Below are 26,405 nucleotides of genomic sequence, written 5' to 3'. Positions count from 1 at the left end.
ATTCAATGCAAATCCTGCTTTTTCTCCCAGGTTGATGTGTGTGTCAGGTTTCCATCATTCCTATTTTAACCTCCTGCTTCTTCATTTAAAACTGCTCCTTCTCCATATCCTTTTTTAGTTGATGTCTTCTTCACTTCTTCCCCTCTATTTCTCTATCTCCTATTTCCCAGCACTGGTGTTTCCCCATTTTTTTGCATTATTTCTGAAGGATTGTTACAGAATTCCTTCCTTCCCTCTGTGCACACACAAACAGAACAAAATAGCAAGTGACCTTGATAAATTACAGGACTTGAAAAAAAACCCACAGCTTCTTTTCCAGCCTACAACAGTTTACTGCAAAGCCATTTTCACCAATTGTAGACAACATAATTACACACACACACACTCTCTCCCTCCCAGGTTTGGCTGCCAGCCTGATAAATAAATGCCTATGTTGTAGGAGGGAACATTAGACAGGCAATACTTTAACTCATTATATGAACATTAAAAGGCATATTTGTATTTTAGATACTATTTTATTGCGTTCATAAGCCACTGGAAATATTTTTCTAAATTATATGCTGTAAGAGCTCTAAACTTAAAAATGTGTGAAAATTATAGTTCCCCCATCCCAATGCAACTTGTATTATAAAATAAACTTACTGATAATGCAGGCTCCTCCAGAAACAGAAACTTCCAGTGTGTGCATGGGGAGGTTTTTTAAAGGAAGGAGAAAGCTCACACCAGTGATAAATTTGGTCAGTAAAATTACTTTTATTCTTCTTTTTTTTTTTCTTTTAAATAGAAGGGCTTATACAATTGAGTATAAATATCTTCGAGGAACGTGGAAATGAAATGAAAAAAGTGTCTGGAAGGAATTCTTTTTATTGAGGAAGAGTTTACATATCTAAGTGTTCACCTACTTTTTGCTGCCTCCTGTTAACAGGCATAATGGAAATATTGCACTGAGCATATGCATGGAAAACACAGCTAACAAAGCAAAGAATATGGTAAATACATTTCATACAACCTTAAAAAAATTCAAACAGTCATACAACAAATTCTGAAGCACTTCTGTGATCTGCAATCTCAAGATGATGTTCACTGTTCTGAAGTGTTAGCAAATTGACACTTTTATTTTATTTTTTTTTTTTTGTAGAAAGATTTTGTATTGGTTCATAAAACCACAGCCTTAAAATTGTTGGCTTTCAGTTACAGAGGTAACAGAGAGGTATCATCTGAATTCACATCAGAGCTTTTGGAACAAAAATGGCAGCAGTACAAGCAGGTGCCTCCTCCAGTGTCCAAACCCCTCTGTGGCTTTGCCATGGCCAAGGAACAGAGCAGAGCAGCCCAGCAGAGCAGCCAGACTCCCTGGATGCTGTGAGCCAGGCTGGCATCCATTCCCTTGTTTCCTGACAGAATGCTCCCCTAAATCCAAAATGAAGCAGGAGAACCCCAGCTAAGCAAAAGAAGTTCCAACAGGTCTTGTCAATATTGACCCCACCTGGGAATTCTTTAACAGAAGAGGAAAATCCAATTCTCTGACCAACCCTTAAAGTGAATGGACAGAAATGCTGCTCTGGAGATGGGAGACAAAGAAGTTTCCACAATGTGCTGAGCCCACAGTAGAAGGAACATGTTAGAAAGGATTTGCTCTACTCCAGTTCCAACCTGGTTTCCACAAGAGCCCACTCTGAAAAAAAAGGTCTATTTACAACAATTTCCAGCTGCTTGTGGAAAAGCCAGCTCAGAGGTTTCAAACACCACTGCTGCTTCAGTTCACTGTGTGCACACTGTGAGTCCATGTCAGGAACTCCTGAATAAACCCTGGAGCACAACAGACACAGAGTAGCTTCTGTCCAATATCAAAGTTATGATCAGTGGAAGAGCAGCTTTCACACACTTCAACATTTTATATTGCTCAGGCACTGAGGATCAATTCTCTTCAGCATGAGAATTTGCCACTCTAGGTTTTTGCTGGGGCCATTCCTGCCACATAGCAAAAACTGGGCTACATTTTATCCTTTCACTTAGTTAGAATTTGAATTTATTTACATACAAAATAAGACAGGAGAAAAAGTTCTTTTACAGTAACCCAACAATGGGCACCTTCCCTTGCAATAAGGATGCCTTAGGCAAGGCAGCTGCATTTACTTCAGGAGCATATATAAAACTCAGTGTGCTGGTATCAAACAGAAACAATAATGTCAGATCATACAATGCCAGTACATTCCAGTGGGCCCTTGACTATCAGGTAAAAAAAAACCAAAACAAAGCCAAAGAACCAAAAATAAAATTTTAAAAAAATCCAAAACTTTTCACCACTTTAGTTCTTTTAGAATGCTACACAATGAATAAATTATGTCTTTCTGGGATAGTGTTTTACTCCTACATCTCAAAGAAATTCCAAGCTAATTAATTAGAGCAAGAAATTACATTGAGTAGGATAACTTTTTAAATGAAAGAAATGACTTAGAAACACCAATCAAAGATAATTTGATTATGATTAGCTGTGCTGAAGTCTAAGTCATTAAAATTGATGAAGAATGTTTTTACACTGGTCTATTCTATGTAATCCATTACCTATGCTATGCTCTGTAGTTCAAGTCTAACAAATGGTATCTGATAATTCAATATTGAAGACTAAAATACTTTCAATGCACCATTTGCTCTCCTACACCAACATGTTTCCAATTAGAAAAAAAAAAAATCAGTAGCAAGTAGATTTGTGAAATTCTTCACTGGGAGAACTTGAGCTAACATGAAACATCTTCCAGATCTTTACCTGCTTGCCTTCCACGTGGCCAGGTTTAAATATGGCTGCTGCTTTACCCTGAACAGTCACTGTCCCACAAAAGTTACACCCAGGGTTGGTAAGAAATAATTCCCTGTGCTTTCTAACAACTGAGGCTGCCCAAAGGTGCAAGGTTTCCTGCCATGCTCTCAGCTGAAGTGGCGAGCCAGACGAGCAGACCTGTAGTCGACACGCAGCTGGACAAAGGAGTGAAGGATGTTCTTGTCCAGGTTAGCAAGTTGTTCTCCTGAGCAAACCTGCTTCAAATTATCTGGGGCTACAACCAGAAGGTTGCAAAGTGCATGCAGGGTATCAAAGAGCTGTAAGACCAGCGCAATCTGTGGGCAAGAGGAAACAAAGGAAAAAAGAACCAGAAACTAAATTAGAGTTGCTTGAAGTCTTATAACAAAATATCCATCAGGTTGAAGTCTTATAACAGAATATCCATCTACATCTATCACTGGCCAGGGGCTATTTAAAATCACAAATGGGATGGGACTGCTAGGAATGTGCCTTGAGCTGTTTTATTTTCCAGCATCAGTCTCATTACATGGTTTTGACAATGGGAAGATGCCATCAGCAGACCAAGAACCTAATGTTACAACTTACTTTATAAGTTTTTTGACCAATCAGACAAAGCAAAAGCACATTGACAGTAGTTCTATCCAACCACTACAAGCATACATACTTTGGTTTAAACAATGCTTGCTTATTTCAAATCCAATACCTGCTTGTAGGCCTTATAACACAATGCACAGAGCTCCATTATTAAGCTTAGAACTTCCTAATATCTCACTAGATAAAATTTTCTGCAGCTTAGGGAGTTATTCTAGACAAGCTTTAATACACAGGCCATTGTTCTGTCTGTCCTTACTTTTCTACTTCTTACATAATTTTTCTGCTGACCAATCTCATGGCTGCTGCTTAGCTCTAATCACAGTTCTACTGTGTCTGAGGCTCTCAGAATCTCTGCTGGTCAGGATGACCTCAAGATGCATTAGAAAGTCTCTTTTTCCAGCCTGGCAGTTGAAAAAGGAGTCAGAATTCTTCTGTTCTGGTTCTCAAGGTTGTTTATTGTTTCTTATCTATAAAATTCTTTCTGTGGCCTGCTGAGGTCCGTTCAGCAGGTCAGACAGAGGCACACTGGCCATCCCCGGGGCGGTGGTTTTTTTAATACTAAAAACTACATGTACTTTATTTACAGTAATTTCCCAATACCTATCACCTATGTTAGACAGTGAGCTTCTACTCTAAACCAATCTAAAAGTGCCAACATCACCCAGAAGATGAAGGCCAAGAAGAAGAAAGAAGAAGGACAAGGCACGCCCAAATCCCTCCATCTTGGGACCCCGAGCCCCCATTCTAAAAACCCAAAAGTTCTACTTTCACCCTGTGATGAACTATCATTCTACTTAAACTTTCCTGACTTGTAATTCCTCATATAAGGTTGATAATTTTTCCCATGGGTCAATATCAAAGGCACAAGTGTTTTGGACTCTGTGCCAGGGTCTCTGAGCCCCCCAGGCAGGGCCTCAAGCCATTCAGGACAGCCAGAGGGATGTCCTGGGTTCCAGCATGAGGTCTGCCTTTTGCAGCTTTCCCAAAACCCTCTCATTTTAAGGATTCCCACAGTATCTTCAAAAGATGAGGAGAGAGAGGATTTAGCACCATGACTCCCTCCTGATGGACAGGTGTGGTGGTGTTCACAGGGGTCTTAGGATGAGGGAAGAGACGAGAATGTTGACTCCATGTTTCAGAAGGCTTGATTTATTATTTTATTATATATATTATATCAAAACTACACTAAAAGAACAGAAGAAAGGATTTCATCAGAAGGCTAAGCAAGGAAAGGAAAGAATGATAATAAGAATGATAATAAAATCTCGTGACTGACTAGACAGTCCAAGACAGCTGGGCTGTGATTGGCCATTAATTAGCAACAACCACATGAGACCAATCACAGATGCACCTGTTGCATTCCACAGCAGCAGATAACCATTGTTTACATTTTGTTCCTGAGGCCTCTCAGCTTCTCAGGAGAAAAATCCTGGCAAAGGGATTTTTCAGATAATATCATAGCTACAGACAGGCTCACCTTGAAGTCTTTGGCACACTTCCTGTACTCAGCCACGTCACAAATGGCCAGCATTCCCCCCATGCAGCTGTAGGAATATTGCTGGAGGTGCTCGTAGATGAGGCGATGGAAACGAACCCCGAGCTCCATCAAAACCGTGTCCACGTTCTTGCCATCCATGGAATTCCTGATCTTTTCCACCTGTTTCCTAACATACCCACACACTTTAACACAAGCCTAGATTAAAAAATAGAAAGAATCAAGTAAGAATTAGGTAATCTACTGTGGTGGTGTTCGCAGGGGTCCCAGGATGAGGGAAGAGATGAGAATCTTGACTCCGTGCTTCAGAAGGCTGATTTATTATTTTATGATATATATTATATTAAAAGAAAACTATATACTAAAACTATACTAAAAGAATGGAAGAAAGGATTTCATCAGAAAGCTTGAAAGGAAAAGAAAGGAATGATAATAAAATCTTGTGGCTGCTCACAGCCTCGACACAGGTGGCTGTCATTGGTCATCAAGTAAAAACAATTTCACATGCTGGGTAAACAATTCTCCAGATCACATTCCAAAGCAGCAAAACATGGGGAAGCTGAAGGTTCTCAGCTTCTCAGGAGAAAAGATCCTAACAAAGGATTTTTCATCAAATATGTCTGTGACAATCTACTTTCTTCCACATTGAGTTGACCATCAGTTGAACCTCAGTTACTAACTCTGATTAATCTCAGTGATGTGTTGTAAAACTTTATTCTCCAATTAATAATTTTCCACATTTCTTTTTATTTGCCACACAAAAGTCCAAAAATGCAAGTAGAAAGATGGATGCAAAATATTCAAATAAGTTATAGTTCATATCAGTTCAGAACAGAACATTTTAACCTGGATTTTTAATTTAGTGATCCACCAAAGTGGTGTGTGATTAAAAACCTCTTGTGAGTCAAAATCATAAATCCAAATTAAGAGCCATACAGGGATTCCCACCCTTCCCACACTCTATTACCTACTGCTGCCCTTCTCCCAATTCCCACCTGGCTGCAGGCATTTAGGGAATGCTCTCACTTCTTCCCACTGAGTTTTTTCCCTACTCCTCCCTGCCTTTTTCCCTAATGTGAGCCACCCCAGCAGCCCCTAGGCTGGGATTCAGACACATTCACTGAAGAGAGAACACTGCAGCAAAATGTTCATGCTGTACCTGTGATGCTTTACCGTGTTCCTGCCATTCTGAGAGGAAAAAGCAGCCAGCAACTGAAGAGTACCTGATAATTGATTTTCTGAAACTGATAGCTTAAAGCTAATTATCAGCTAAAAGCTTTGTTCCAAATTTGGGCCTCTTGGGAGGGGAAAGAATGTGCCAGTTCCTGCAGCACCCACTGATTTGTGTCTGACACTAGATAAGAACTACTCATGTTCCTTTTCAGCTTGAGAAAATAGTCCACAACAGAGTTTGGGGGTGCTTGGTGTAAGATGGAAGTAAATTAGGTAAATACACATGTTTTTTAATGGGAGTTTGGTAAGGAGCATCTTGTGCCTGATAACACTCATGAGCTGACACTTTGGTTACTTACATTTGTATATTGAATCAAAACATTGTTTTCATCTTCTGGTTTGAAATCTGTCTTCTTCTGCTCTGCAGCCAAGATGTGCTTCATCTGTCCAATCATACAATTCAGTGTCCTTTAAAGTTACAAATACAGATTGGGTTTTGAAGGGAACTTTTTCCTTTTCTTGACTTTTATATTTATATATACTGACACAATTCTGGACAAAACTAAGCAGCATGAAGCAATGAGGGAAAAAACCCAGCATCTAACATTTTTCTATAGAGAAGATTGTATGAAAGCAGTTAGAAAAAAGAGCATCAGCCAAAAAAATCCCTAAAAACTCTTTCCTCCAAGTTCAGTGTCTTGGAGCAGAGCATGCAGCCTGCTGGGCTGCTGCTTTTAAAGGGGACACATGAATTGTGAGGTAATCCATTCAAATCCAGCTCTTCAGAGGAATTGGACAGCATCCTTCAGAGAGAATCAGAGGGAAGCATTCCAAGGAGTTTAGCAGAATTAGATCACATTGCATATTAGTCAGAAGCAAGCCTCAGAAAACACTTGGAAAATGAAGGAAGTGTGAGGGCAAAGAAGAAACTTCTTCCTTTGCCAGAGCTTGGTATTTCTCTTGCTCCCAGAAATCTAATGGAGTTTTACAGCATCAATTATTTCTCCTTTATAGGATTTATCTGTTCAGAACGTTATCTAAGGTCAAGGCTCTGCTTTCCTTCGAGTCCAAAGCAAAGGTCAAGCAGCAAAGCAGAGACAGAGGCTGCAAACCTCTCCCAGTAGCCCCTTGGCCAGGAACATCCCCCTGGCTCTCTTCCCTTCCCCTCCCCTGCCCTTCATCCTCCTCATCCCCCCAACCTTCCCAACAAAACTGTCAGGGACATTCCAGGCCTTGAAGGACTCAAGCTGGAGTGGGGTGGAGAAGAATACATGCAACCAGAGAGGGAAAAAACTCCTTTTTTTACTATGCATAGAGCTCAGGATTGTATTTCAGATTTACTTTGTTCCAAGTCCACATACCAACAGAAATTTAAAGAAATAATATCTTGCATTCTCTTCAATTTCCATTTGGAATAAACACTCCCAGAAGGATGTTTACACAAAATACATTCTGAGAGAAAACCAGCTGAACTAAATCTATTTGACTAATAAATCACTTTTACTGAGATAGCTAATTGCTGTGAATGGTTTTCAAGAAGCTGCACTTAGACTTTTCCATATTAGATAAAGCTGAAACCATCAACGTTTCAAAAATTTCTTTATTTTTTAAACTCATTCCTTTAAGCAGGACAATCAATTCTCAACAGCATCAGTGGCACCACAAAGCAGCCCCACAAACACATTTTACATGTAATGTTCATCTCAAAACTCATCTCCCTTTTTTATGTGCTGAAACACAATTTTTTTCAATTCCTCATCAACAAACCTTTGATTATACTGTCTTCTGACAAGAACTTGTTCTCCTAAGTCTTTAAGAAATTAATTCTTTTACACAAACAGATATAAACCACTGTAATCCTGATGACTGACCTGTATCTGTCTAGATCTAAGCTTATGGCCTCAGTGCTTCAAGTGCTTCCAACTTCATGTTTGAACCTCTAAGGTCACCTACAGCAGGAGCAGCTAAAATCTCAATTGCCACCTTACACCCCCTATTTCCACCTTCTCCTTGCACTTGCAGGAAATAATACCCCAAATCAGAAGTAGGGCATCACACAACAGCTCCATTTCCTAATATTAAGCTCGTTAGTTTATTATTTTCCTCTGCTGCAAAACAGCTGTGATTTTAATTTGCAATTTTTATAGCTATCCCCTCATTTTTATTCTGAGAAATAGAAAAAAGATTACATGAGTCACAACCTCAAAGCAAGTCAATGTCAGAATCAAAATTATTCCAGGTCTCCAGACTTCCACGACTTGGTCTAATCCATAGCACTGCACAGATCCCAGCAAATCATTTAACCTATTTTTGTCAAACCTTGCTCCTAATGGAAATCCTGCAAGTGCTTAACCTATTTCAATCATCATTTCTCCCTCTTTCAAAGTAGAAAAACACCAGTTTGAGACAATAAGGTAAGAGTGAATTACTGCACTCTTTCAACATAAGCAAAATCCTTTAACATCCTGCCAGAAGCATTTTTGGGTCAGAAAGCTGCCATGGAAAACATGACCCTCTAACCATATAAAATCTAAATTTCCTGTGTACAATAATGGATGTTTATCTGTTTAAAAAAATTTAAACATCAGTTTTGAGTTGAGGAATAATTCATGCTCAAAAGGCCAGTTAACATATATCACAAAGGTGTGGTTTAAAAGATTAAGAGAAAGTTTTAATCTCTACTTGCCTATCAATGCCCATATCCAGCTTCACTTCCATTTGTTCTATGATATCCTTTTTCTTCTGAAGGCATTCAGATAATTTAGGAGAAGAACTGCAACAGCACAGAAGATGTGTGACAGTATTAAAACATCAAAACTAATTTGTCTGCTGGGTTTGCTGCTTCCAACAGAATTTAGTGAAGACTTCCCACCCCAGCAGGAAAAGGGCACAGCCACAAACCCCCTTGAGTCCCACCTGGAATGCAGCAGCAAAATCTCAATGGAGCAACATGTTTTTCCTTCCTCTCAGTATTCCTGGAGCTCACCCTCTCCAATTTGTTTCCAAAGGAACCAATTTGTTTCCCTTCTTCCCCCTCCCACAATATTAAGTTGAACTACTCCAAGCATAAACTTCTCTTAATAGAGATGAGAAATTAAAAATTTGCTTTCTTCACCAAAAAAACAAAGACCAGAGGAAATGTTAATCAAAACAAAGGTACCTGATCAGTGGCATCAGATGATCATTGAACTGCTTGTCAAATAAATGGAAAATAGTATTGGCCTGGTGGACAACATCCAAGAAATAAAGATTTGCATTCTTTGAATCAGAAGAGGGAATGCCTGAAGCAAAGGAGGTTTCATTAGAATTGTAATGATATGCAGTTCTTATAATTAGCATGATGACTTTTTAAATATGCAGATTTTTTTCCATGAATGCTTAAATCACAGGCTTAGAGTTTCAAAAATTTACCACGGTGCCATATATAGAATTCTTCTCGTAGCTATATTGGTAACAAGCATAAGAAATACCTAACTGGTAACATTTCTGATGGCAAAACAGAGCAGTCAATTTAAAAACTCCTTCAGAATGTGAGTTTGATTCTGTCTTACAAGACAGACAGGTTCTCACTGTCAAGATTCTAACTTGTTCAAACAAGCAGTTTTCTCATTTACTGTCACTTTAAGCACACAAATATACAAAAAAGCATGGGATTCCTATAAACATTGTCATTAAATACAAAAATATTCTCCTGTTATGACACAGAATACAGAGGTAGGGAATGCTGATGTCCCAATTTCTATGATAAAAATGTTTCTAAAGACAGAAGCACGTTTCCATCTGTGCATCAATTCCCCAAATGAAAGTTATACTTTAGAAGCCATTAAATGTCAACCCCCAAACACACAAAACAGATTTAATTTAACCAACACATCCTGAACAAGGCCAATCAATAAGGCACAGCAAAGATCATCTGCACAGAAAGGCCAAGGAGATGAAATGCTCAGGAAATTCTGTACTCACCAGCAAGGCCTGTTTCTAATGCATAATCGATGTGTTCAGTACATAAGAACTCTACAAGCATAGAAAAAATTCTGAAAGCATTCTTGGGTAAGTCAGAGGGATCAGAGAGCTTTAAAGAAAAAGAAAAAAAAATATCCTAAAGGTCAGTTCTACATAGATTTGAAAGTTTATTGGATATTGCATAGGGGATAAGCTTAAAACGTAACAAGTATTCCAGAATAATTGGAATTTTACTCAAAATGAAAAGTATCCATACAGAGAACTATTCAGGAACAAACTGTAATATCAATAAACTCTTCAGCATTTACAAGTAAACTGAAGCTGCCACAGGATGCTACAAATAAAAGCATTAACAGTTTCTAGTAATAATTATAAGGGTAATAATAAAAGAAGTTATTAATTAATAGTTCTTACAACAGTTTTCCAGATGCAGTCTCAGGAACTGCCTAACCTGCACTGGATGCTGGGAAAATGCATACAGAAGAGATTACTCTATGTATATCCTGTATTTTTTATTCTTTCAACACTCTCCTGGCACTGGCCACAGTGAGGAGCAGGACACTGGGTTAGCTGGAGCTCCAGTTTGTGTTCTCTTAGCACTGCAGCAAAAATAATGCAGCTGAACCTGGGCTACATTTAGCACAGTTCAGCTGGAGTCAATGGAGCATGAACACTTTTATTAAGTGCAGCAATGGCCACATTTACACTCAGCATCTGGACTTTGATGAGCTGTAAGCAACATGGGATTTTGGACAGCAACCTGTCAGTAAATCCCTTTTCTAAAGAAAAACGTGACAGGGCTTTTGTACCTAGGAAAAACAGCTTTGGTTCCTAAGGAATTAGGTGAAGACTTTTATAAAGCTTCAAGGAAGAAAGGTTACTACTGCAACTGAAGATAATTTACACAACACTCACAAATATTTCTGCTGTATTTCCCCCCAAAAAAACTCAAAAACCCAACAACAGAGATTTCCAAACAGTGAAATGTTTCAATATATGGCTACAATTACCAATTTATTTTTCCTAAAGCAGTCACAGCTGGCAGAACCCTGCACACATCTGCTATGTGACATAAATACCACAATTAGTTAGCCAGGGACTAACTTATCTTTTGCAGTGAGTTGCTTTGACCACAAACCCCTAAATTCTAAAATTCTAAAATCCTAATTCTGGAAATCTCCTTATGTGCCAAGATCCATTGGGGTTTCCACTCAAATACAATTCTTCTAAAATAATTTATATTAAGTCTGATCTCAACAGAAAGGCAGAAACAAAAGGTTGTGCACATGTGGAAAAAAATAGTTTATATCATGAATTTAACAACTGCTTCTAGCAACTATGATATTGAGAAAAATAATGATCTACCTGCTTGCCTTACAGGCACTGATTCTCACCCTGAGGAAGATGGTGATCCCAAGGGTGTGCAGGTAAAAGTCTTGTGTCTGTACCCTGCTCTGTCTATGGCTCCACTCAGTTTATAAAATATTAAAACATTTAAATATCTGAAGTTTTTCTGCCATAAGCTCATTGAGAATGTTAAAGGAATTAAAATTTCCTAGAAATCAGTGTGTTTAGCTAATAAAAAAAAAAAATCACATTTAAGTCTGCAATTAAATTTCAAGGGTTTTCATTTACACCAAGTACCAGACAAATATGATTGACAGGCAGTAAAACCAGCAATTTAATCAGAAGTAAAATACCTTTTTTATGTTAGACTGATGCTTTTAAAGAATTGTAGAGGGTTACCAAGGTAAATAATGTTTAAGACTATTCCTCTCAGTATTTTATTGGTGATCATTCACTAATGTAAGAAGAAATTACACTTGAGGCAGGAAAACAGCTGTTGAACAGTATATTTTTAAAGCAGGAAAAGAAAACTACACTAAATGTTTCTCAGGTTTTGGGTCTAATTTAGTAAGAAAAGCAATGCAGCCAGCAGGTTTAACCATTCCCACTTCTTCCAAAAACAGCCAGCATTAATACTCTATTGTACTCTGTTGTATTACAACTCTAGTTGTAATAAAATTACAACTAGATACACATAGAAAAACAAATGCTCAGCCTCCACTGTGGCTCCATTTCCATGAAAAACACAAGAGACAATTTGAAATGCCCTTTCCTTTCCAAATTTACAACAACCAAAAGAATTACAAAATTACAAATTTTTCTTTCCAAATTTACAACAACCTTCCTATCACACCTCAACCAAAAACTTGAGCTCAAGACTTAATCTCACATACAAAATGATACCACCAAGGGAGGTCACAGGAAGCAAACTTACCCTGTGACATCTTTCAAAAGCTTGCTTGGTTTCTTGCAAAAGGTTAACCACCACTTCTTGGGACAGGAAAGTTTCCCCATGTGTGTCAATGCTTGGCCCCAGGGGTAAGTTTGTTCGTTGCCTTAGTCTCTCTTTGAGGTCTTGAATACTGGAACAAAGACAGACCCCAAGAAGATTTCACCACGTGGAAATTCTGGCACTCAAACTCAAAAACAATTTAGCATCTTTTAATTGTTAACTCAAAAAACAGGACCCAAGACACAGTTTAGGATGTGCAAGCATTAAGACAATTCTTGCAAGCTTTAAAAACAGAAATTGGCAGTAAATGCAAAACTACCACCTCTGATTCCATGGTCAACTGTGTTCTGGAATGGCACATTCACACATGGGAGCAGCTATTCATTCCCTTGTGGGATGAGTGATTTCACTGGAATCCTGCAGCACTTCTGCTCTCTGGACAGATTTAGCCTCCATCCTCTCTGTCACCTTCCAAACACTAATGAGAGCTTCCTATCTCATCCACACCCACAAATCCTCTCATCCTCATCCATTATCTCAGCAGTTCTTTATTTAGTCAAGCATGCTTCGACACATTTCCATGCATAAAACAACCCATACAGTTACGCACCACAATAAATTTAATTTTCCCCAAGAAAATTAAATTGTCATCTTTGCTTTATTTTTTAATTACTTCACTGCTGCTTTTTCCATATCCTTCCTCATTCCTGACACACTGAACCCAGTAGCTCTTTGAAAGGTGCAGTAGCCTCAGCACCTCTGCTTCACACAAGTTTTAACACTTCCTATCCCACTTCTCACTACTCCTTCATTAGTTTTTCTACCCTGAGGATAATGAAGTCTTGTTTTACCTTTCTCTAAGTCCATTGCATCTTCTGGTCTCACTAAGAGCTTTCTCACTGACATTGCTATGGTCTTTTCCCCTTCCTAGGTCTTGGGAGGGGACCACAAGACCTGGGCAGGTGAAAAAAAATGTATGCTTTTAGATACACACATATACATGCTTTAGGTACCTTAGTTTTGCTTCAGTCCTTTTGTGGATCTGGATCCTAAGTTGAAACATAGGTTTAACTGGTATTTTTCATTTCCAGTATGTACAAATACCATGCACTGAGTACATTTCACATGTACTGAGAGCAACACACTTTTGAGCAGAACATAAAGTGAAAGCAAATTATAAAAAGCTGTAGGTCTTTGGCAGTTCATCACTGTGCATCTGACATGGCAAATACAGCCTTTCTCCCCTCACCACCTCCCTTCCACTTCAAAATTATCAAACTTCCCAAAAGGAACTTACCCTCCAGTGCCAATGGACCTCTTCTGGTGGTTTTTGGAATCATAATAGCGCTGCAGAATCATTGCACTCCTACTTTTCAAATAGCCAATTTCCACCTCAATGTAATTCTCCAAGTAGGAAATGAAAATGGCCTTGATAAGCTTAGACAAGAAAGTCTGCTTATCAGTACCCAAGTTAAATTCCATCAATTTGCTTGACAGATTAGTGGTTCTTTATGCAAAAGAAACAAAGAAGGGAAGGGGAGGAAAAGGTTGAATGTGGATGAATTACAGCATTACATGTTTGTAAAGTACACAGCACAACAGAACCCTGATGGTGATTAAGACTTGGAGCAGTTTCACATCTAAGTAAAGAATTTCACATAATTCATGTTTAATTACACACAGCTCCACTGCAATCAAGTTGCCAGTGAGATGGGGAGGACTGGCTTTTGCACAGTTTTAAAATTACTCTTGAAGATCACAAAAATACCCATTGAAAACAATAATGGCCATTTGAAATTTTCCTTAGGAAACCCGTCATTGTAAAGGTTAATAGACATAAAAAAATTACAGCTTTTATGAGAACTTCACATTTTTGGCTCCTTTTTCTTGACAATAAATCTATTTATTTTCCAATAGCTTCAATCCAATAATTTCATCATTGATATACAAATACCTTGTATATAGATCATAGAGGTTTTTAAGATACTGTTCTGCATCTGATTTCCTGTGTTCTTCCAGCTGGTCCTTCACATAACTCTGCAAAATTTGGTACATCTGTTAGAAGATCAACTGACAACCAAATGAAATAATCATTACTTCCCAGATTATATGGAATTTCCTGCAAAGTGTAGATCTTACTTAAAGGAAATTCATCTCTCCTTTGATTTTACATCTCTTATTTACACTTCCTGCATTATCCACAGAGGGGGTTAAACACACTTGTAGAAAAAAGTGATTTAATAATACAAAATAATAATGTGTGAAGCTAAGACAAAAGACAGATGGCTTGGAAAATATGTCTGACCAACTAACACAAAATCCCCTCACTTTAAGAAGCAAAAGCATCAGAGGCCTCACAGCATTTATGCAGTGGACAAGGCAAAGGAGATGGTTTCATATTTGCTTATCATAATACATACACAAAGCAGATACAAGCCTAGAGCCTTCTTATCATTGAATATTTAAACAAAAATATAATTTAGCATAAAATACTAATTCAAAACTGACACAAAATTGGGGTTGAAACACAAGCTCAATCCACACTATGAGAACAACACCTACAGGGAAATTGCTTTTTACAAGGAAAGTCATGCTTTTGACTTTAAGAACTTAAGTGGGTGTATGCAGGATGAAAAACTTAGTATTTTCAATTACTCTAGATTTTCATAAATATTGCATTAGCTGCAAGACAGTACTCACAACATAAATGACTAACTTATTCAGTGCTAACCTCACACACAACACCCAAATCCAAGAATCAGCAAATTAAAGATAAGAAATGTGGAAGTTCTTTTCCTGACATATTCTTGGTAGGGGGCATAAAGAAGAAATTAAACTTGTGTATGACATCTCATGAATTACCCAATGAACACAGCAATTCCCCAATAATTTTACATATTGAGTTTGAGTGTCTGCTCTGTATTCAGAGCACAAGGAGATTTATTTGATATGGGCTTGATTATCTGTCCTAATTGTTATGGAGCAATGAGCTGATTCTACGCCCTTATACAAAGACTACAAATACTCTAAATTCTCATTAATTGCTATTACCAGGTAAAATATTTTTTTATTAAGAGGTTCCTCAATGAAATTCAACATGTTAAAATTTGAAATACCTGAAGTTTAACTTCAAAGATATTTTGAATGAGTTTGGCTAGCACAGTCTCTGGGTTGCTAAAGATTTCTCCAACTTGCTTGTTCACTCTCTGGCAGAGAATGGCTGCATCTTCAAAGACATCATTCCTCAGGAATGCACCCTAGGGATTGAGAAGCACATTTTAGAATATATTTCCAACAACCCATAGGACTAAATAAATCAACAGTGTAATGTAAATAAAGAAATGATGTAAAACAAATTGCATTACCTCTTGACACTGTTTTATGTACACATCAACACAGTGGGAATAGCCCTGTGGAAGGAGCAAAACAATGTTAGAGCAGGGTGTTCATGTTTTCAGTGCAAAACAAACTCAAGAAAATACAATGCTTGTGAAAAAGTTAATTAAAAAAGGAAAAAATCAAACAGAATTCATTCAAAGCACAGACTTTTCCAAACCTACTTTTCTTACATATCTAACATAACTCCCCTTACCACCACTCTACATGGATCTATACCTCAAGTGTCAACATTTTTTCTCAAGCATGAAAGTCAGGTCACACCCATGCAAGAAGAGATTATCTCAGAAAGTTCTCCACTGATGCTGCCCCCAATCCCCCTCATCTGCTTCCTTTATTCCCCTGCACTTGAATTCAGATTGAACACCTCAGTCCTGAAGTGACACATTATCTGACATGAAGGTTGTGCCCACACAAATACCTTCACTCAAAACAGGCACTTATTGTGCTGTGGGTCGGTTTTATTCACATATTTAAATTAAGCCCCTCAGCTTTTACCTTAAAGTGAAGCAAAACTGCTGCTACTTCTCTCATCCTGGAGATTTCTCCTCTGCGCTGAGCACTGGTAAACTCTTGAATTAACTGGCACTCTAAATCGTGGTACTTACCTGGAGAGAAAAGGGGATAACAACAAAAACCCATCAGGCTACGTAATTCAGGCAAAAACTGTAATACTGACAGTATTGCTTACTTCTTTAATCATCTTTAACAATTCAAATACAGCAATATGGATTGAACTGGATAGATAACTTACTTGCTATCTTTGATTTTACTTCAGAAAACCTGTTAACAACAACAAAAAAATAGCATGATTAAATTCAAATCCACATCACATGAGAAATCACAGGCATCCTGGATCATGAACAGCAGGCACTCTGCTTAAAAATGAAAACATGCAGCACAAAGACGACAGAAAAGTTCCCTGCTTTATATCCCTAAAAACCTACAAGCATCTAATTCAAATCTAGCATTAAGTCAGCAAAGCAAAATTATCCCATTAAAAGTCTGTTAAGCAGTTTAGGATGTGTATGTAAAGATGATCCTACAACATGAGTGCGTGAACACAAATTTGAGAATAGAGGAGAGAGAAATAAGCACACAATCCAGCTCAAAAGCCCCATGAATCCCTAAGCACAGCACCAAAAGGGGAGACAAGGGAAGCATCAGAAAAATCATAGCTGTGCGAAGATTTGCTTTCTTAAAAAGATGTTCAGATAGATTTTTACCTGTCAAAAGGCAGTTCCTGGGCAATCAAATGCAGTTTCTGAATAATATCAGCTGCCTCTTTAATCTGGTGAGAAGAAAACATGACAGAGTCATTAAAGAAGGTCTGATTTTGGGCTGTTCCTTTCCTCCCCCTGCACTGTCCAATTTTCATACACAAAGTTCCTATCTCTAAAGCTGGTTGAGTTGACATACCCGTGGAAGAGATCAGCCCCTCCAAGTTCCCATATGTACTTTTAAGATGCTTAAGGTATTTTTCTTTAACATAAAGTAATATAGGTCAAAATATGAAGAAAAGTCACATTACATGCTCCCACTGGGGATGTCTGTGGAGGTGTGTGAGCTGTCTGGACAAACAACTCATACCAAAAAAAAGCCATGACTGTGCTTGGCATGGAGAGGGGAGAAAGGGGAAAAAGGGGATTAAAACAGAGATTTCTCCCAAACAAGTAGAAATGTAAGATGGATTAGAAACTCTGAGGTCCAAAGCAAAAATCAAGATGGAAGTCAGGTAATTACAGAGCTACAATAAGAATAGCTGCATGAATACAAAAGTTAATAAACAGGTAACACAGCATGCACATCTGTGCTCTGCTCTGGGCAGCAGAATCTTTTATCAATTATTCTTCCCCCATCAGTCAGCACAGGAAGTGCATCTTAGTGGTGCTTAGTGACTGCTTTGTTAGGCTGAATAAAATGATGGAAAACCCAAATTTCAAAGTGTGGGGAAGGCAGCTGGTTGCAACTGAACTTGCGTGGATTTAAGCAGCGCTGCCTGGGCCAAACCTGACCCAGCTGGAGCACATCTGATGAGGAACAGGTAAGGGGGCTCAGCCTGGAGAAAAGGGGGCTCAGGAGGGACCTTCTCACTCTCCAAAATTCCAGGGGGCACCCAGGGGGATTTGGCTCTGCTCACAGAGAACAAGGGACAGGAAAAGAGGAAACAGACTCAAGTTGTGCCATGGGAGGTTTAGATTCATGTTAGGAAAAAATTCTTCATGGAAGGGTCTGTCACTGGCACAGCTGCCCAGGGCAGTGGTGGAGTTCCCATCCCTGGGGGATTTCAAAGCCATGTGGATGTGGCACTTGGGGACATGGGTTAGTGGTGGCCTTGGTAGGGAAAGGTTGGGCTCAAGGGTCTCAGAGGTCTTTTGCAACCTGAATTATCTGATGACTAAAAAGCTTTATAAGCTGGCACAATGGAGAACATGCAGAATTTGCAGTTTATCTTGTTCCTCTAATTAGTGATGATGCAGGGAACTGAAGTGAGAGGGAAGGAAGTAATGAAATCCTATTCTGCCACCACTTAGAGCAGGCTGGATTAAAACTTTTCAAGAATAGAAGCAGACACACAGGTAAGAATAGAGAGCACAGGCATCACACCAGGCTGGTTGTTCAGCAAAAATAGGGGCACTCAAAGTGTATCCATTCTGACTATTAAGAGCAGCTTATGTTTTGAACTGTCAGCTTACAATAGCCTCTTAAGGCAGAAGCTGCTACACTCCTCAAATAAATCCAATGAAAGAGCAGTTATTTCTATTAGCTTGCAGCAACATTAATACCTAACAACTGGGATCTGTGCAATTGTCCATATATCAGCAGTTATTCACCAAAGCTGCAAAATCAAAACAAACAAACAAAAAAACCAACCAAGAAATCCCACAAACACAACATTTTCTTTGTTTCCTCTTCACACAATAGCTGTTAACTAACTTAGATTTTATTGAACTCAGGACTTTTTCTATGCAGAAGAGAAGCCATGACAAATCAATTCTCCAGTTTCTGCTTAAACCCGGACATCTTTAATTTTTAATTGAATCAGGCTTCTGTAAACCATTAAAACCAAAATAAATACTGATTTTTTAAAATACAACTTAAGGGCTATAATGTATCTGGGAAAAAACAGCAGAAAAATCATGGAGAAATAATGGCAAGGAAGAATTTTAACACAAAACATGCACAAGTGAAAAGGCAAAATTAAATAATATTAAGTACAGAACATAAACAGAGAAATGGACATGAGAATAACAATAAATATATTAAGCAGGACGATGTTATTGAATGATAAACAAGTGAGCTGCTGATCATTTTAATAGTTTAATTGTGTTGGAGTGATTTGCTCACTTCAAGAATCTTCAGCACAGCAGAAAGATTGGTTAGCTAGCAGCACAAGGGAAATTATAAGGATTCAGAGGGTGAAGACACAATGCACAGAAAGGGACAAGCCAGCAAGGAAAACCTTCACAGAAGTAAGTCAGAAATTGCTCAGTGTGGCTGGGAGAAAGTGGGAAGCAACACATGGAGTGTAGGGAAAGAAAGGAATCCAACAGATTTTAAGAAGAGACACTATTGAGAAAAGTATCAATTAGAAGATAACTGTACTATGTTCTTTTTTGTGCCTCTCCTTTCACAGTGTCCCCTCAATGTCTCAAAGAAAAGTCCACACTTGTAAGGACTGGAAGAGCACAAAAAATTGTAACATCCTCTAAAACATTATCTAAAACCCCCACCAGTTTGAAGATCAGAAGACACTGACAAAGCACTAAAGCTTCACATTTAAGAATGTTTGTTACTATCTCATACTTTAGAAGTATTTTTAGTACAAAGATGCATTAAAATGTAGCAGCTCCTGTCTGGGCAGGCTCTTTTACAAACACTTCAAGTTATTGTTTAAATCAGGGGGGAAAAGTTCCAAGAATCCACCTGGACGAAATTAGCCCCAGTAAGATAACTTGTATCCAGAAATTCTTGTTTGTGTTCCCACACCCTTCCCCTGCAGACTGGCACAAGATTTAAGGCCTTTACATTTGTCTTCCTCCAGATTTGATGAATATCTTACTATTTTTTGGGGTGTACAGAGGTTCATTTGTTTACAAATTTCCAGGTTCACTCTATTTATCAACCAAATTTTTCTGGTTCTCCAACAGGATGTATCATGAAACTTTAATTTACAAATAAAGTTGAATTTTTTGAGCCTCTTCAGCAGACAACAATTCTCTAACTTATGTTTTGTTATTCACCATGTTATTCACCATTAAATATTTGTAAAATGCATGTTTTATTACTCCTTAGAAAAAAAGAAAGGAAAGAATTTATGCAGCTCTGGGAAAGGCTGTCCATAGAAGAACTTCCCTTATGCTGAATCCTTTCAGTTTCCCTTGGAAATCAGGGAAGTTTTTCCTCTGCTCTCTCTTGAATTAGGGCAAGCTATCAACTAGTAATTACCTTATATCCACAGACCATGAATCAAAAGGCACTGGGCAAGTGACTCCTTGGGAATACAACTATATAAAATGATTAGCTTTTCATTTCCCTGAGAGACACCTCCAGCTCAGTGGGGAGGGGGTGACTATTAACCTGTTCTCAGGTCTTCCATGAGCTGCACATTTCAAGCACAGATTTTTTTGCTGAATGTGCAAATCAAGTGTTTGCTGTTTCCACATATTATAATTTTTTTCCTGACTACAGCCATAGCACTGCACAGAATTTAAGGAGAGAAAGAAGATTCTTCAGGATACACTAAAAAAAAACCCAACAAATCCAAACCAACATTTTTATTTAAACTGCATTGGGAAATCCAATGTGTCCTTTTGCTTAGAGCTGGATTGTTTTCCTTCAGTTTATTTCTGTTTGTCACACCACTCAGATTATATTTGCTTCATGAACGTTCTCTTGAAGCACAAGAAAAACAAAATGCTTGAACATTTCTTTGAAGTTTTCCTGCCTGGTTCCTCTAAATTCCAAGGGTGGAGACATAACCACAGGACTACACAAAGCCCAAAGGCATGCTGTGACAAAAAGGTATCCAAGGCCAGTGGACTGACCCAACAGAGCAAAGTTGCACAAAGAAGTTGCATTCAGAAACGTTCTGCTTTACAGGATGGATCTGAGGCAAGGGGTTCAAAGGAAACAGGCAGATATTGTATTGCACTCCAAAGTTGCCCTCCCAGCGTTTCCCAAATCTCCGATAATTTCATAAAATGAAAAATGCCAACATTGCCAAATTAAGCATCACTGAATACAAATGCTTTATCAGCAATCTGCAGCCCAGTGTTGTTAATTTACATTTCAGAACAATGAAACTTTAACAAGTCAGTCACTCAGTGGTTTGAAGTCTGACCATGGTAAGTCATGGTAGCAGCTTGTAATTAGGGCAGTCCCGCTCACTGCTTTGAACTGCTTTCATCCCGCTGACAGCTCTTACCTTTTCAGAGTTTGTAAAAACATCAGACTTCAGCTCTCCATCCAGAAACTCATTAAAGTATTTCATCAGCTTCTGAGCCTCCACAGCCCGTTGCCGTGGCGTGTTTACCCCCTCCAGCTGGTCGCCAAGGTGACAGACCTTAGTCGCTACATAGCTGATGTGCTCATCCAGTTCTTGGAAATGTTGGAAGGCAACCTGGAGAACACAGACACTCAACTCATGACTTCCATTTCATCTGCTTCAGGAAAGACAAGATTTCCTTCAGGAAGAAGCCCAGTGAATTCAGGCGCTGCATCTCAGAACTGCTAATTAACTAATTACACACAACCCAAATAAATCTTAGCGTTTTTCTTTAAATTATTGCGAAGACTCCCCACTTTCAGCATTGCTAACAATCCTTAATGGAACATGCAGATGAGCCTCCTCTGACAGGAGAAATTGCCATCAAACTCTCTTTATTCTTATCTCAAACAGCAACACCCTGTACCAAGAAAAGTTAAAGGAGCACAGGATGCTTTGAAAATTTGCACAGCTTCCCACTGACTCTACCTTTTGGATTTACCTGGTTGCTTTTCTGCAGCTCTTGTACTTTCTTGGCAAATTCCTTTGCTTCCTTCTGGCACTGTTGTTCTAGTTTCTCCACCTTCCTCTGAATCCTTTCATCCATTACCTGTAATTCTTGGATATGATTTACAAATTCTTCCAATAATCTGATTTAGAATAAAATACAGGAAAACAGACTTTAGTTTGAAAGACACTGTCTTCTGAAGAGTTTAAAACACCTCAAAAAAAAAAAGCAAATTGTATACAAGGCTGATCTAACCATGTCCAACTTAGAAATGTTTCTAGATTGAAGATTTAAATAAATAAATAAATATAAATATTTTATAAAATAATAATAATATTATTATATATAACATTAAATATTTCAGAAAAATGCTGTTTCTAAAATTTTGTTTTAAACTACATCACCCTGGTTGTGTACCATTCTATAACATAAAAACTCTATGCATGGTGGGCCAAAGGAGAGAGGAACACCAAAATATCAATCCCTCAAGAATGTGGCTCTGCCACAGATACAGAAATCCCTACATCCCCATCTTCCCTAAATAAGAAAAATGGAAATCATTTGGAAATAACTTCATATGGAAAAAGAAAGCTCACACCACTACATCCCTTCATTGTAAGAGATACAACAGAAAAATATTCTCTACGTGTCACTGTAAAGTTGGCAATCAGCATTACAATGAGTAATTATTAATGAGTAACTGATACAGCCATAATTTCATAATGTTGTTCTGACTTCACTTCTTCCTACACCCATTTTAGAGGGTTTTTTCTGCCCTTTCCCATCATTAACTTTTCTTTCAGACTCACATTTTACTCCTCCCAGTCACAGTACATCTGAATGCATTCTTCAATTCCCTCTGTTCTTTTCATTCTATTCTCAACACCTCTCCCTTTCTCATTTCTGTTTTTGTCCATTCTGTGCCATTTCTGTCATATTTTCAGCTCTTACTTTTCTAAATACCCCAGTCACTGGTCAAGGAATGAATTACTCCCAGATCCTCCATAGCCATAAAATTCATGCTAAGAACTGAAAACATCTGAAACATTTCAGAACTTTGCTGTCCAGGTTTAATGTCAGAAGAGGCTTTTAGCCCAGTCAGTTACTTGAGGGCACAACTTCTTAAAGAAAACTGGACTGAGGCAGATGTTGATGACTCCTCTCCTTCACTCCCTGCTTGCCAGAAGCCCAAGAGCAATCTGCACATTGCAGCAGATTTCACAGAAAACAAGGAACACATCTAAGTTTACAGAAGTATATTGAAAATCAAATTTAAACAACAGTGACACAAAGCATTCTTTCCAACAAAAGCCTAGAGAAATGCAGGCAGTCTCTATTAATTTTAACAAACTGATTCAGGGTGGGGTTTGTTTTTAAACAGATCTTGTGTCAACTCTTCACTTATTCAGCAGCACTGCTCAATATATTGAGAAAGGAAAGAAGTAGAAGAGGCAGCTGCTGGTCAGGTTTTCAGAAGAGAAATAAAGACTCCAATATTCTTGCTAGCAGAAAACAGAAAAGAAAAAAATAGATACCAAAAGATGTTTCTTTTTCAATATTAATTTTGGCTGCCTCCCCAATACTAGAAGATGCCACAAGAAAAATATTTACTGTTGCAGGTTTCATCTGCTTGTTCTGAAAAATATGGAATTGCCTCCCAGAAGTTCACACAAGCAAACCAGCAGAAAATCTGTTAAATTAAGTAGGAATCTGTGCAAATCATGAACCACTCTAATGCATCTACTGGGCACAAGCACAGGGAAAGAGCTCCAAGGAACAATGTTGTGTATTTCCAGGCTTCTTCCTGCTTCAGTGACAGCTAAAGCTCTGCATAGGATGCAGGCCTCAGACTCAATGTCAAGAGTTCAGCATTTTGCTAGAAATTCAACAATATCCTTTCTCTCCTCAGATGTCTCCAAAGAGCCAGAGTGCTCCAGAAGAAATGTCCTTTGACTGTGTCCGGTGAATTTGCTGACATTTTAGTAAGTCAGATTAGTTTATCACAAGATCTCGTCCCCAGAGCTGCCTCTCCTGCTATTCTACCTTTCTGTGCCTTTTATTTGCACAGTACTGTGTCTTAAAACAAGCAGCTCGGGAAACTAAAGTAAGAAACTCATTAAATTGGCTTAACTATCATAGGAGTGAAGCTTCATGTTATTATTATTATTATATATTATTATTCATATTATTATTATAAGCAGAGAAGCTTCATGTTATTAATATCATTGAGTCCAGCAACTGTCTGATAAGCACAAACAATATCAATTCTCCTTCACTCAAAAGGTCTCAGTCAGAAAGTGACTTTCCCAACTCATTACTGAATAATTAGTTCTGAATAATTGGCTCATGGTCATAAATGTTAGCAATGCTCCCACATGAAAACCTCCTTGGACACACAGCACCACTACACACAGGCTTGTGTGGAATAAATATATTGAATATATGTGGAATAAAACAGTACCATCAGAGATACATCCACTTTGACCATTGTGCAATTTGATTTTTTTACCTTTTGGGATCGAAAGCTTCTCCACCTCTGGAACCTCCCCCAGGTGTTCTCCATGCCAGTCGTTCAATGTATTCATCTGCCACAAAAGGCTCCTGGCCACAGAAGAAAAACCCTTTACAAAGTGCCACAGCAGGCTGTTCCTTCAGCAGGTGCTCACACCTCATTTTGAAAGTGTTTAGAAGCTTTATTATAATCAAAAGTACAGTGCTGGCAATTACTCCATCACCTCTTGGGCTTACATATTTATTGTTGAGAATTCAGCTTTTAATATGATGAGTTGGAAGATCAAGTTTAGATATTATCAGGCTGCTTGCAAAGAATGTGAAGTGCTGCAGGTCTGTGAAGAGCTGGCTCTAAATAACATTATTTGCAGCTGAGTTTGTAGCTTGTCATTCCAAAGTGCCTGAGCCCTGCAGCTGATTTGAGAGGTTACACCACCCTGAGCCAGCCACCAGCAAAACACATCAGAGAATTCATCTGCCCACAAAAATTATGTGGCAAAATAAGGGGGTTTTGTAGTTGTTAAACTCTCTGTCACACCATGGCATCACACACAGAACTGACCAAAAAACCCAGCCCAAAAAACCCAGCATGAGATGCCACTGGGTGCAAACCAAGTGCAACTGCAGAAACAGAGCAGATAAAAATGAGGAAAAAAGGCATAAAAACAGAGGATCAATTTGATTTCCACAAGCAGAAAAAACAGGGTATGAAAGATAGTAAAACTCAAGGTTACACAAGTTTCTTCCACAATATTTGCTGATTCTTCCATAAAAACACCACTCAAGGGTAAAGAGTTAAGATTATTTCCCCACCCAACAACATTTTCTGAAGGCAGAGGCCTCATTTATAAACCCAAGACCTCCAATTTTAGCTGACTTAATACTTACACTACTCAAAGATTTCATCACATAGTTAATACTAAATTACTCTTAACACAGTCCAATTCCTATAATTAATAAAAATAATATTTATCACTTCAGCAGAAGTGATTGGGTGCTAAAATCAGCACTTCTAAGACCAGTAAGAAAAGTATTCTCACAACCACCAGGATTTTATAGAAAACTTTTGAATTATAAGAAACAACAGTTCCAAAAGTGTGAAACAACCCAAAACAGAGCTGGGAGTAGCTCTGGCTAATAGGAGTATTTGATGAAACAACTGAATATGCCACCACTGCTTTTGGTAAAACTTGGTTGAAAAAAATGAAAACAGTAAAAAGAAAAGATCTCAACAGGTATTACATTGGTTACTGTATCAATATGTCTGAAACTTTGTCACAAGGAATAAGGAAGGAAAAAACAGCATTACGGAGTTAGTTTTGAAAGCAAAACCAAGGGTTGAAAAGCAAATATCGCCTGTTCAAGGTCTGTCTCCTCAGAAACAAATTATGCCCTAACCAGTCAGGCCCAGCCACTAACCAGGAAGATAAAAGATTTTTAAATATACTTTGTTACACGCTGAATCCTGACAGACATGGCAGAAATTTTATCACTGAGTAACTCCTCATCCACAGACTGACTCAAGTAACTGTGTTGTGCTCAGCCTCCTTGGCTAAACTTCAAAAAATAACCGGTTGAGACCACATAAAAACAATTTCCCTACAAGTCACTCATCTCTTTAAGCAAGTCCTTCCTGACACACAAGGTGAAGTTTCCTTTACAAGAATCCTTTTCATCAAAAGCCACAATGCCAGGATTTCATGCCAAGCGTAAATTCCCTCCTTATGCCACCTGGGTATCTAAAAGTTTGGAACACTTTTGTAATTTAATTATAGGTGAAATGAGTCATTGAATGCAGTAATATTCCCTTAGGGGAGGCCTCCAGCTTCCCAATTACCTCAGGGCTCTTTGCAGGACTCCTCCTTTATATGAAAATCCACATTTTTTCCTCTGAAGATCCTGTAATTCAGCTGAGGCAACACTGTGGTTACAAGGATACTAAAGCCAAGTATGGAAGAACCCTGAATAAATGGTTTACTGACACCCTGTGTGTGCAGATAACATTTTCTACATTTCTCCCTTCTAAAAGATAATTCACCTACACACATAGAATAGTTTCGAATATGTTTTCATTTTTGTAAAACAACATTCACAAAGTTTTTCTGCAAGCCTCTTCTCCTAAGGAAATCTGATTTAGATGCCTCAGAAGCCCCAAAAATATTATAATGTCCATCTTTT

At 38.3% G+C, this 26,405-nt stretch overlaps 1 protein-coding gene across 1 annotated transcript in view; it reads right to left on the bottom strand.

The window, feature by feature from the left end:
• Positions 1 to 737: 737 nt before the first annotated feature.
• The window catches only part of EXOC5 (exocyst complex component 5), a 28,239-nt gene continuing 2,571 nt past the window's right edge, over positions 738 to 26,405 (bottom strand). The window contains exons 2-18 of the mRNA XM_030949672.1: positions 24,226 to 24,317; positions 21,711 to 21,858; positions 21,149 to 21,343; positions 16,947 to 17,011; positions 16,475 to 16,503; positions 16,219 to 16,328; positions 15,690 to 15,734; positions 15,441 to 15,581; positions 14,279 to 14,361; positions 13,622 to 13,831; positions 12,307 to 12,454; positions 10,026 to 10,134; positions 9,223 to 9,343; positions 8,749 to 8,835; positions 6,422 to 6,530; positions 4,872 to 5,087; positions 738 to 3,114 (exon numbers count right to left, since the gene is read on the bottom strand). Of these exons, the coding sequence (XP_030805532.1) occupies positions 2,926 to 3,114; positions 4,872 to 5,087; positions 6,422 to 6,530; positions 8,749 to 8,835; positions 9,223 to 9,343; positions 10,026 to 10,134; positions 12,307 to 12,454; positions 13,622 to 13,831; positions 14,279 to 14,361; positions 15,441 to 15,581; positions 15,690 to 15,734; positions 16,219 to 16,328; positions 16,475 to 16,503; positions 16,947 to 17,011; positions 21,149 to 21,343; positions 21,711 to 21,858; positions 24,226 to 24,317 (2,097 nt within the window). The 3' untranslated portion in view covers positions 738 to 2,925. The remainder of the gene's footprint in view (positions 3,115 to 4,871; positions 5,088 to 6,421; positions 6,531 to 8,748; positions 8,836 to 9,222; positions 9,344 to 10,025; positions 10,135 to 12,306; positions 12,455 to 13,621; positions 13,832 to 14,278; positions 14,362 to 15,440; positions 15,582 to 15,689; positions 15,735 to 16,218; positions 16,329 to 16,474; positions 16,504 to 16,946; positions 17,012 to 21,148; positions 21,344 to 21,710; positions 21,859 to 24,225; positions 24,318 to 26,405) is intronic.

Source organism: Camarhynchus parvulus, chromosome 5 (genome assembly GCF_901933205.1).
Source record: "Camarhynchus parvulus chromosome 5, STF_HiC, whole genome shotgun sequence".
Classification (NCBI taxonomy): Eukaryota; Metazoa; Chordata; class Aves; order Passeriformes; family Thraupidae; genus Camarhynchus; species Camarhynchus parvulus.
This window is presented reverse-complemented; position numbering and strand designations above follow the sequence as displayed.